The 12106-nt window shown below is 43.8% G+C and overlaps 1 protein-coding gene across 2 annotated transcripts in view; it reads left to right on the top strand.

Annotated features, from left to right (window-relative positions):
* LOC311054335 (myosin-7-like) overlaps positions 1-12106 on the top strand; it is a 41917-nt gene that overhangs the window by 17749 nt on the left and 12062 nt on the right. For both annotated transcript variants that reach the window (XM_084070224.1, XM_084070223.1), the window contains 15 exons: positions 278-365; positions 1546-1663; positions 2264-2387; positions 2912-3048; positions 3944-4114; positions 4762-4846; positions 5115-5357; positions 6683-6859; positions 7015-7160; positions 8059-8149; positions 9210-9367; positions 9913-10144; positions 10392-10518; positions 10744-10862; positions 11177-11373. In XM_084070224.1, coding sequence (XP_083926350.1) covers positions 278-365; positions 1546-1663; positions 2264-2387; positions 2912-3048; positions 3944-4114; positions 4762-4846; positions 5115-5357; positions 6683-6859; positions 7015-7160; positions 8059-8149; positions 9210-9367; positions 9913-10144; positions 10392-10518; positions 10744-10862; positions 11177-11373 — 2213 coding nt within the window. The remainder of the gene's footprint in view (positions 1-277; positions 366-1545; positions 1664-2263; positions 2388-2911; positions 3049-3943; positions 4115-4761; positions 4847-5114; positions 5358-6682; positions 6860-7014; positions 7161-8058; positions 8150-9209; positions 9368-9912; positions 10145-10391; positions 10519-10743; positions 10863-11176; positions 11374-12106) is intronic.

Raw genomic sequence — 12106 nt, 5'->3', positions numbered from 1 at the left:
TAGCAAGCAATGTTAAACACAACACTGTGTTATGAAAATACACCAGGATTCGAGGAACACCAAGAAATGAAATTCACCTGGTAGAAAATAGTGTGTGTGTGTGTGTGTGTGTGTGTGTGTGTGTGTGTGTGTGTGTGTGTGTGTGTGTGTGTGTGTGTGTGTGTGTGTGTGTGTGTGTGTGTGTGTGTGTGTGTGTGTGTGTGTGTGTGTGTGTGTGTGCGTGCGTGCGTGCGTGCGTGCGTGCGTGCGTGCGTGCGTGCGTGTTGTGTGTGTGTAGGAGAACCTGCACAAGCTGATGGCCAACCTTCGCAGCACTCAGCCCCACTTTGTCCGTTGCATCATCCCCAACGAGGCAAAGACCCCAGGTAACGAATGTGAACAGTGTCTCTGGACCACAATGGAAACAAGGGGCTCTTTGTGTTATTCTTTTTAGCATAACCTTTGACTGTACTGTCTGTACTGTTAACAACTCTACCGGCCCCTATTCTGGGGGCGAACATTTGCCGGAAATAGATCTACAATCTCTTGTTATAGAAGGAAACAAGAGCGGACCAAGTAGCTACAGAGCTAATTCAGATCTGTTTTACTAAGTAGCCTTTAGATGGTCTCAGTGGTTAATGTTACCCCCCAGAAGCTACAGGTCACAGTATAATGACGATAATGTGGATTCCCTGTCCAGTCTTAATTCTATCGAATTAGGCGAGTTGCTAACGTTAGGTGTGCACTTTGTGAATGAAGCAGTGTTGATTTGGACCCAAAATTTTACATTCATTGTTTTTATATTAACCCATTTTGGGCGGGAACCCCTATTTGTAACTATACCTTTCAGGATGGGAACCCATTTTGGGGTTCCTGTTGCTATGTACAGTATATAGCAACATACATTTGTTGTAATTTTTTAATAAATATTTGATTTTTTCAGAAAACTGACAGGATTTAGAAGGCGTTTTTAGAATCGGCCTCAGATCTAAATGGGTTAATGTTATATTACATTTTTTATTGTAATCACTGTCCTAGTTATGTAAACTATCTGTATCTGTTTAGAGAAGTAGAGCCCAACTGCATGGTAAAATATAAACTTTATTTGAAAGGTTTGACAACGTTTCGATTTGACAATGGATCATCATCAGATCAAATTGACCTTTTTGGCCCAGCACCCATTGTCGATGTGCGTACGTTTAAGTATGCTTTGAACTATCTATATATGTCCATAATGTTTGTGATGTTCACAGGTATCGCAACAAACATTAAATTACTTCTCTTTTAGTTCTACTGGATCTCTTCTCCACCCTCACTAACATTTGAGTCTGGTTTTTATTCGTTAACGAAATTATCAATATATTTAGTCTTCGTTTTAGTCATCATAGCTTAGTTTTTATTTAGTTTTTGTCAGTGAAAAAAGGTAGTCGATGTTTTAGTCGACTAAATCAACACTGGAATGAAGCCTCAGAAATCACAGTGTTCAGTGGTGAAGCCCCACTGAACACAGGGAATAAGGTGTGTACACAAAGTGTGATATGTGGGGTTTCCCTGTGTGTTCTGCAGGGGTGATGGATCCCTTCATGGTGCTTCATCAGTTAAGGTGTAACGGTGTTCTGGAGGGAATCAGGATCTGTAGGAAAGGTTTCCCCAACCGTATCCTGTATGCCGAGTTCAAACAGCGGTGAGTTTGATACCCCAAAACCATGACAGCGAAACCCCAAACAACCCCGTTGTCGATTAATGATTCACTTTATAATTCAGTACATCCTAGTTCAGTGGTTCGCAACCTTTTCTGGATCAGGGCCCTCTTGAAAATCTTGAAAGCGTTCGCGGTCCACCCATCTGACCACTTAGAGAGATGGGTGGGCTGTGTGCATTTTCAGAGCATGTTTATTTGAGTTCCGCCTTGGATCAATGGAACATCAAGTTCTTATTTATCGGTAAATAAGAACAGAAAACTAATTTTTCACAGTTATATTACCATGACTTCTTATTTTAGTTCTTACATTCATTGTTTTTATATTAATGTTATATTACAATTTGTATTGTAATCACTGTCCTGGTTATGTAAACTATCTGTATCTGTTTAGAGAAGTAGAGCCCGCACTCCAACTGCATGGTAACATATAAACCTATTTGAAAGGTTTGACAACGTTTCGATTTGACAATGGATCTTCAGATCAAATTGACCTTTTTGGCCCAGTACCCTTTGTCGATGTGCGTACGTTTAAGTATGCTTTGAACTATCTATATATGTCCATAATGTCTGTGATGTTCACAGGTATCGCATACTGAACCCGTCTGCCATACCTGAAGACTCATTTGTCGACAGCAAGAAGGCTGTGGAGAAGCTCCTGGGCTCACTGGATATAGACCATTCACAGTACAAGTTTGGAATGAATAAGGTACACTGTTAATACTACCAGTGTTACTAGGCTACTGCTACTATGCATACTAGATACTACTACTAGTAGTGCTGCTACATGGGTCACATTGAGGATAGGCTCTATTCACAGCAGCCATATTATGAAGACATTCACAGGTGTTACCAATGCTACTAATGAAGGCTCTGTTCCATTTAGTGTAGCACAGTGGTTTCCACGACCCCCATAACTCTGAGAGTGTACAAATGGAACCAAATGGACCCTTACGGGTCCATTTGGTTCCATTTGTACACTCTCAGAGTTACACACCTGTAAGGGACCATTTGGAAGCCCATGAGGGGCCTTGGACCCCAGCTGTAGACCCACTGGTGTTTCCAATGGGCCAACATGCACAATATCAGCACCCTGACTCTGTTTGACCAGAATGGAACAGAGCCTTCATTAGTATCTTTGGTAACACCTGTGAATGTCTTCATAATATGGCTGCTGTGAATAGAGCCTATTGCCTCATGTTGTCGCTGACTGACATCATTTCCTGTCCTCAGGTGTTTTTTAAGGCGGGTCTGTTGGGATTGTTGGAGGACATGAGGGACAGCCGTCTGTCTATGATCCTGACCGTCGTCCAGGCCATCTGTAGAGGGAAACTCATGAAGATGGAACTGGAGAGGATGTCCATCGAGAGGTTATTATTATTATTATTGTTATTATTATTATTAATGTGATATTAAAATAGCTTGTTGATGTGCTATTTTCAGTGACGATATTTTGCGTAAAGCGAAAACAGGAGGGAGCCTCGTACAGAGATTGAAGTCACTTCCCTTCCTTTTGCGATTCGTTGAGCATTATCCAATCAGCAATGACGTGCCTACGTTACAGGTGACGTTCGGAAATCAGGCTCAAATGGAAGACTGCCAGGCTGAGAAGCCAAGTGAAAAGAAAACAAACAAACAAACAAAAAAACCTGAACGAGCGCCTCAGTCTGGATTCCAGGCTAACTCCGGTCAACTAAGTATAGTTTTGATGTGGTTTAACTTCAATCCTTTCCCACATGGATGCAGTGCAGGTGTATAAGTATAGGGTTGATGTGGTTCAATTAGGGGTGTGCCGATACACTAATTTCACGAAACGATACGATACGATATTTGGCTCACAACTTCGATACGATTTCGATACGATACGATACGCACTTTTTTTATTATGAAAATATATGGAGGAGAAAAAAAGAAAATGCTAACAAATAATTCTGTTTTTGCATTATTCAGACATGCAAACTTGTAGCTTTTCAGCTACAATAGCCGTTTTGAATCCAAATAGTATGACACCTGACCCGAAAAAAAAACATGTTGTCACTCTTTTCACTTCGGGGCCGTTTGCATGCCTGATTATTATGATTGTAAAAAAACAATTTTTCAAAAACGATATTTTTTTTCCCCAAAACGATACATATCGTCGCGAAAACGTATCGCGATATATCGCGGGACGATATATCGGCACACCCCTAGGTTCAATCCTTCCCCACAGGGAAGTGGTGAAGGTGTATAAGTATAGGGTTGATGTGGTTCCATCCTTCCCCACAGGGAGGCGCTGGAGGTGCTCCAGTTCAACCTGAGGGCCTTCTACTCGGTGCGGACATGGCCCTGGATGATGCTCTTCTATAAGATACGGCCCCTCCTCAGGAGCGCTCAGGTGGAGAAAGAGCTGGCCGTCGTCAAGGAAGAGTTCACCAAACTCAAAGACACCTTCGACAGGTCTGCTGGCTTGTCTGTCTGTCTGTCTGTCTGTCTGTCTGTCTGTCTGTCTGCTTATCTGATATTTCTGTCTGTTCATCTGTCTTTTTGCTGCAGGGTGGCCAAATTCCAATTATTTGAACTAGTCCATACATTACGTTAGGTGCGCAGGCGAAAGTAGTTGCAAATGTGGGGTTATCCCGAGTCCCGCCGCAGTGGGCCCCAGTGTCCCGTCGCGGCACATAGCCCATAGCTCGTGGGGCCATCCCACAGCTGGGCAGCCGTAACCATGGCGACATTCTTTTGCACAAAAACGCTAATAAACGGCTGAGATTTGGGGAAATCGAAAAACGGGCTTCGCTGTTCCGTGCACATGGTAATGGTCAATAGCTGTGTGAACATTTTTAACAAAAATCTTTGCTTCTGGGGGTCCCTGGCACAAAACATTTTCAGATGGGTGTCCGCGGCCAAATGTGTATCAATTTAGGGGTCCTTGGCATGAAAAAGGTTGAAAACCACTGTTTTAGCATAAGACAGATGCAAACGCGAAAGCAGATTCTGAAGACATGTTTTTTCAAATAAAGCATTCCAACTTGATTTTATTATTTGAATATCCGGATCCATGGATCCAGTCCGGATCTTCTTCCTAACTGAAATGTGTGTGTTAGGACTGAGGGGAAGCGGAAAGAGGCGGAGGAGCGACAGGTGGTTCTGGTTCAAGAGAAAAACGACCTGACTCTACAACTACAGGCTGTAAGTTACCCTTTAATTATAATACATATACAACTACAGGCTGTAAGTTACACTTTAATTATAATAAATATACTACTACAGGCTGTAAGTTACACTTTAATTATAATAAATATACAACTACAGGCTGTAAGTTACACTTTAATTATAATAAATATACAACTACAGGCATACACTTTAATTATAATAAATATACTTTAACTTAAATTGATTACTTTGATTAACCATTGCACGCCTAGAGTCAACATGGATATTGTGTTGTCTCCTTCAGGAACAGGACAACCTGATGGATGCGGAGGATCGCTGTAATCAGCTGATCCAGACCAAGATCAGCCTGGAGGTCAAGATGAAGGAGAACCAGGAGAGACTGGAGGATGAGGAGGAGGTCAACGCCACCCTGAGCTCCAAGAAGAGACAGCTGGACGACGAGGTCATCTCACTGAAGAGAGACGTGGACGACCTGGAAATAACCCTGGCTAAAGTGGAGAAGGACAGACATGCGATTGAGAACAAGGTAATGCTACTTTAACTAGTACTAAATGCTAATACCACTGGTACTAGTCAATTTGACTCATAAAGCACATTTAAAAACAACTCTCATTGATAAAATAGGCTCTATGCACAGCAGCCATATTGGAAAGAAATTGGGCTTCTTCTTACTTCCTTCACAGGTGTTACCAATGATACTAATTAAGGCTCTGTTCCATTCTGGTCAGGGTGCTGATATCGTGCATGTTGGCTCACTAGAAACACTCCATTTTGGTTCCTAAATGGCCCCTTATGGTGGGTGTGTTATGGGCACCCACCATCAGAGTTATGGGCGTCCTTGAAAATAAGACAACCACTATACCACACTAAATGAGCTAACAGAGCCTTAATTAGTATTATATTGGTGACACCTGTGAAGGAAGTAAGGAAGGGGCCCAATTAATTCCCAATATGGCTGCTGCGCATAGAGCCTATTCCTAGGCCTGGCTCACACAGTTAAAACAAGTGTTTTGTCGCTGCCTTATGCACTTACGTGAGGCATAAGGCCGGTTCAATTAACTCCCTATGGAAGTCACATGGTTTGATAAAACTGACTTGCCTTGGGGGAGGGGGGGGGTAGAGCGATAGAGCCGTGAGGCAAGTCAGTTTTATCAAACCAGTGACTTCCATAGGGAATGAATTGAACCGGCCTTATGCCTCACGTAAGGCATAAGGCAGCGACAAAGCGCTTGTTTTAACTGTGTGTGTGAGCCAGGCCTTACAATGTAGCTTAAGATTTAGCCAACATTCATACAAGTCTTCAGACTAGACCGATGCCTGTACGCATGCCCCTCCGGTTATGTAGTACCCACTGTACCCGTTGTCAGAGTTCTTAGTGCAGTACTATTAGCATAGTACTTTGAGGTTAGTCTCTGATGTCAGTACTATTGACATCAGGGATCCCCATATATGGGCATAAAAGGGACACAGACCGACAGATACAGACAGTTGTGAACTTCCATTTGTGGACTTGAAGTCACGTTAAAATGTGTTGTGAGCTTGTAGATTGGGTCTTTTTTCTATAAATTGTTCACCCCAGAATGGGGACAATATGGTTCATGTGGTTCATTTTGTATGAGCATAATAAAGGCTCTGTTGTTAACTACACCTTGCCGAAACGGCCGGGGATGGGAGATTATGTTTTCGCCCCTGTCCGTGTGTGTTTGTCTGTGAGTGTGTGTCTGTGTACAGCTAACCTCAGGCACAGCTGGGCCGATCAGGACCCCAAAGCTCCACCTATAGGGAGGGCCACAAATCCTCCGAATGTCACTGTTGCAGAAAGATTATTTGTTTTTCTATGTGCGTTCCCAGGTGAAGAACCTGTCCCAGGAGATGGTGGGCATGGATGAGCAGATAGCTTCTCTGACCAGAGAGAAAGATGCCCTGACGGAGGCCCATCAGCAGGTCCTGCATGACCTTCAGGCCCAGGAGGACAAGGTCAACATGCTGGCTAAAGCCAAAGTTAGACTGGAACAACAGGTTGATGATGTAAGTTATTGTACTGTGTTTATCTCTGTGTGTGATTTATGAGTCATGATTTTGAGCACAATGTTAACAATTTTGGACTACCTCCAAACAGACAAGGCCTCACTTTCTTGGCGGACATGGCCTCTTATTCTTTCTCCTGCTCTTCCCGTGTGCAGGTGGCAGGCTCTCTGGAACAGGAGAAACGGTCTCGAATCGAACTGGAACGAAACAAGCGCAAACTGGAGGGGGATCTGAAGCTGTCCATGGAGTCAGTCAGAGACCTGGAGACCGACAAGCTGCAGCTGGAGGACAAAATGAAAAAGTAGGGAAGAATAGCATGTCAAATGGATTATGGATTATTTTGTCCCCCTAAAGAAACTCGTGGAGGCAGCCGTCACATTACACTGCTGTACACTACATGATTGCTGCCTAAAAGATTGCCTGGGAGTAGTGAACCTTATGTGCCAGATGTGTTCTAAAGGGGCGACATCTATTGGCTGAATGTTGTCTGTTGTCTATTTCCAACACATTTTGCTAGCCAAGGATGGCTCAGGGTAGAAGACAGGATTAAGCAATTAAAGATGGGATTGGCTTTCAAGATAGTCAGAGGGGCTCTGCCCTCAATGCCCTCAATGCCCTCAATACCCTCATATCTGACTAACTACCTCACAAAAGTGAGCCACACCCACAGCCACAATACTAGAGGGAACGACAACAACGATCTGGGTCCATCCCCCTATAGAACAAACATGGGTACATTCTCTTTCTACTGCACTGCCACCAACGTGTGGAATGCTTAAAACATGTGGATCACTGGCTTCCTTCAAAACAGGCCTGAAAATGGCAGACAGAAAGGTGAAGGCATTCACTGCCTACACCCCCCCCCCCTTTTCTACTCTGGATTTTGGTGTTATTGTGTATGCTATGTTGATGAATTGAATACCAATAGGACCAATGGAAGCAAGTCCCCAGGACCTTTTTTTGTGTTAACATTTTAGCCCAAATGTATACTGTACCTCATGCTCATTTCTGTCTAATAAAGTATTCAATCAATCAATCAATCCTTTTAGATGATGAACTTTTATCCGGCATTGTTACTTTTAACTTATCTTCTTTTCCTCTCCTCATCTCAATCACTTTGTCTGTCTGTCTGTCTGTCTGTCTGTCTGTCTATCTGTCTGTCCGTCCGTTCGTCTACCCACCCACCCATCCACCCACAGGAAGGACTATGAGTTAACTCAGGCCAACGCTAAGATGGAAGAGGAACAGACTCATGTAGATCAACTCCAGAAGAGAATCAAAGAACTGCAGGTTAGTCAGACAGCTACAACAGTATTAACAATTATATTGTCTCCTGTATGGTGTAGTTAGTTATGTTATTAATATGTTGTAGTTATGCTTCATGTTGTTGATATGTATTGTGTTAGTCTGTTGTTGGTAATATGTTAATATGTGTATTTTGCATGTTAGTTATGTAGGTATGTGCTGTATGTATGTTTTTAATATTTCGTAAAGATGTGTTACTATTATGGGTGGGACAAAAAAATCTATATCGCTATACATCAATCTTATTCCCTCTTATCGTATCGTAGTGACAAATATTGATATTTTATTGTCTCGCCCCCTAGGGACTGGAGGTCCGGGGTGAGACTAACCGACAGAACTAGTCGTATGTGGCCAGGTTAAGGTTTTTTAACCAATCACGTCGCTTATACAAGGTCACGTTATACAAATTACGTGGCTACGTCGCTAGTTGAATACTAGGATAAAGATACCAAGAATTTGTAAGTCACTAAATTATGACTCACTAATGAGTTATGAGTCACTGTTATGTGACAATTGTTTACTGTGCAGCGATGTTTCAAAGACTGTCAGCGTGCACTGATTTGGTTGTGTATTGTTTCTTATTATTTATTGTTTCTGGATTATTATTATAACTCAAGAAAACGTCAGGAACAGAGAGATATAAAAGGTGATGGCTCTTGTTAATATATTTTATTATTAAGAAAGCACCATCCAGGTTTACATAAAGCATTTTTTTATAGATAGCACTTTAATGTGTCCACTTTTACATATTTGTTTTGTATAAATTTAATTTGCACAGGAGATTTTAGGGAGGGAAATCTTGTAAGATTTCTTAATATTTAGCCTTTTCATGGGTATTTTTTCTTCTTCAGTTACAGATATCGTGATGTGTTCTAGTCTAGATGAAATGTCTTGCAATGCATCTATTGTCGCACATATAGTGTATTGTGATATTGTTATCGAGGACCAAATATCGTCACGTATCGAATCGTGATTTACTTGTATTGTCTCACCCCTTGTTACTACTGTATGTTGTTGTTAACATAATATATTGTTTATGTACCAGACTCGTATTGAGGAGTTGGAGGAGTCGTTGGAAGCAGAGAGGATCTGGAGGACTAAGGCAGAGAGACAACGCAACGACGTGACCAGAGAACTGGAGGAGCTGGGAGAGAAACTGGAGGAGGCCGGGGGAGCTTCTGCTGCTCAAATTGCACTCAACAGGTTTTTATATATTTATTTATTTTTATGTGGACACGCCTCCAGTTCATTAAGTATACCTGGTTCTCACCTTAGCACCTCCTCCACCACCTTAGCACCACCCACCTGTCCTAGTCCCTCCTCCTCGTGCCCACACCTGTTGTGTTATGATATTGAGGGGGAGGGTATATTTTTACTATGTCACTAAAGGGCTGTTTTTCTATTGGCACGTTTGACCCTCAAGGTTTCAGCCTCCAGGTAGAAACTCAAAATAGTCAGAGAAGACATAAAACACCATAAAAACACCACCAGGGGGCTTAATGAAGTTATATCAACCTCATAGACACATGAAAAAAAAAGTGCAAAACCATGGCACCACCTCTTTAATATCTATATGTGTGCCACATTGACTTACATGGGAGCTTTGTCTGAGTCTATGGTCGAATGGCAACGCTTGCTAAATTGCCATTGGACAATCTCTGTTGGGGGGGCGGAGCTAAGCAAAAGGTCTATTGCACGCTGTCTCACAGCATGCCGTGTCTCAATGGTTGACCTTCCACCCCTAACAGGAAGCGCGAAGCGGACTTCCTGAAGGTGCGCAGGGAGCTGGAGGAGGCGGGTCTCCACCACGAGGCCACGGCCGCCACGCTGAGGAAGAAGCACTCTGACAGCGTGCTGGAGCTGGGCGAGCAGATCGACGCGCTGCAGAGAGCCAAGCAGAAACTGGAGAAAGAGAAGGCCGAGTTCAGGCTGGAGGCCGACGACCTGACCTCCAGCCTGGAGCAACTGTCCAGATCCAAGGTTAGCGTTCTACTGGTCTCGCGTAGCCAGACTATAGAGTATACTGAATTCCTGACGTCACTCCCACTACCCTTGGGTCTCTATTTCTTGTCTTTATTTTTTGTATTGAAAATCAAATTTTGAATTAATATCCATCAAATATGTGACTGGTCTTCCTGCCATCCTGAGCTGAATGAAGGCAGCATCAGTTTGTGATCGGATGTATTGATCGTTCATTATTGATTATGTATGTATTGATTATTGACAGACTGGAATGGAGAAGATGTGCAGAGTGTACGAGGACCAGCTGAATGAGTCCAGGAGCAGAGTGGAGGAGCTGCAGAGACAACTGACTGACATGTCCTCTCAGAAAGCACGCTCCCTGGCTGAATCTGGTACACACACACGCACACACGCACACGCACGCGCACACACGCGCACAGCCACACACACACACACACACACACACACACACACACACACACACACACACACACACACACACACACTTGTTCACTCACACTAACACAATCTGAATTGTCTCGGTCTTTCCACCATAATCATATTCCTGTTCCCTCTATCAATATATTGATCAATCGATCTGTCTGTCTGTCAATCAGCGGAGAACAGCCGTCGCCTGGAGGAGCGCGAGGCTCTGATTGGTCAGCTGCAGCGTTCAAAGATGGGGCTTTGCCAGAACACAGACGACCTGAAGAGACACCTGGAGGAGGAGACCAAGGTGACCTTTTGACCTTTGACCCAGGGGGTCATCAATAGTTCAAACTTATTCTGTGCAAAATACGAATCCACTGGCAGGCATGCAATCTGCTGCATTACTACCTTTACTGTTATTATTACTGTCATTACTATCACTCCTATCAGTGCCATGTCTGTTCTGGGCGTGGCCACTGTTCAGAATGCGTGCCGGTTCTATCTGTCTTAACGCTAAAAAACAAACGCAGTTATTTAGACTATTTTGGGCTAACCCTGAATCCATCTGCGTGTGTGTGTGTGTGCGTGTGCGTGTGTGTGTGTGTGGGTGTGTGTGTGTAGGCCAGGGTAGGGTTGGCCCATGCGGTCCAGTCATCGCGTCATGAGTGCAGCCTGCTGAGAGAACAGTTTGAGGAGGAGCAAGAGGCCCGGGCGGAGCTACAGAGAGCGCTGTCCAAAGCCAACAGCCAGGTGGCGCAATGGAGGACCAAGTATGAGACGGACGCAGTCCAAAGGACTGAAGAACTCGAGGACGCCAAGTGAGAAATTACTCATTACTACTACTAATAATACTAATAATTAGCACTTATATATCTACCTTATGTATCGCACACGTAAATGTATATATGTGTGTAACGCCTGGGATCCGAACCCGGGTCTCCCTCATGGGAAGGGAGGGACAATAAATGGTAAATGGTGCATTTATATATTTTATCCAAAGAGCTTTACATAGGTTGTGCATTACATTCATCCATTCACACATACATTCACACACACATTCACACACACATTCACACACACATTCACACACCGATAGCGGAGGAACCATACAAGGCACCAACCTGCTCTCATCGGGAGCAATTAGGGGTTCAGCGTCTTGCTCAAGGACACTTCGACACTTACTCTGGGGGAGCCCGTGATCGAACCGGCCGCTCTACCGGCCACTCTACCCCTGAGTCAATGTCGCCCCAATGTCACAATAAAGCCTAAAATCTTATCCACTAGCCTATCAGGGAATTCCGACTAGCAGGTTGCTAGTTAAAAGTCTTCTTTCAATTACCATGATATTAATCTGAGTTCCCAGAAGTTTTCGCCAGCTCACGCATACAGACGGGAGGGGCGAGGAACTTCTGGGCCAGAGCCCTGGTATTTGTGGGCGGGATGTAACTTACGCTCAGAATCTGAGCGGACGCGCCTCTTACCGGTCTGAGAGCTGTGCAACTCGTCTTAACAGTCCGACGAGAGGCAAACAACAATGGCGGCCGCAATTTC

This window comes from Gymnoscopelus microlampas (assembly GCF_963454915.1).
Source record: "Gymnoscopelus microlampas genome assembly, chromosome: 10".
In the NCBI taxonomy this organism is placed as follows: Eukaryota; Metazoa; Chordata; class Actinopteri; order Myctophiformes; family Myctophidae; genus Gymnoscopelus; species Gymnoscopelus microlampas.
Note: the sequence above shows the minus strand (reverse complement) of the source record. Positions and strands in the feature narration are given on the sequence as shown.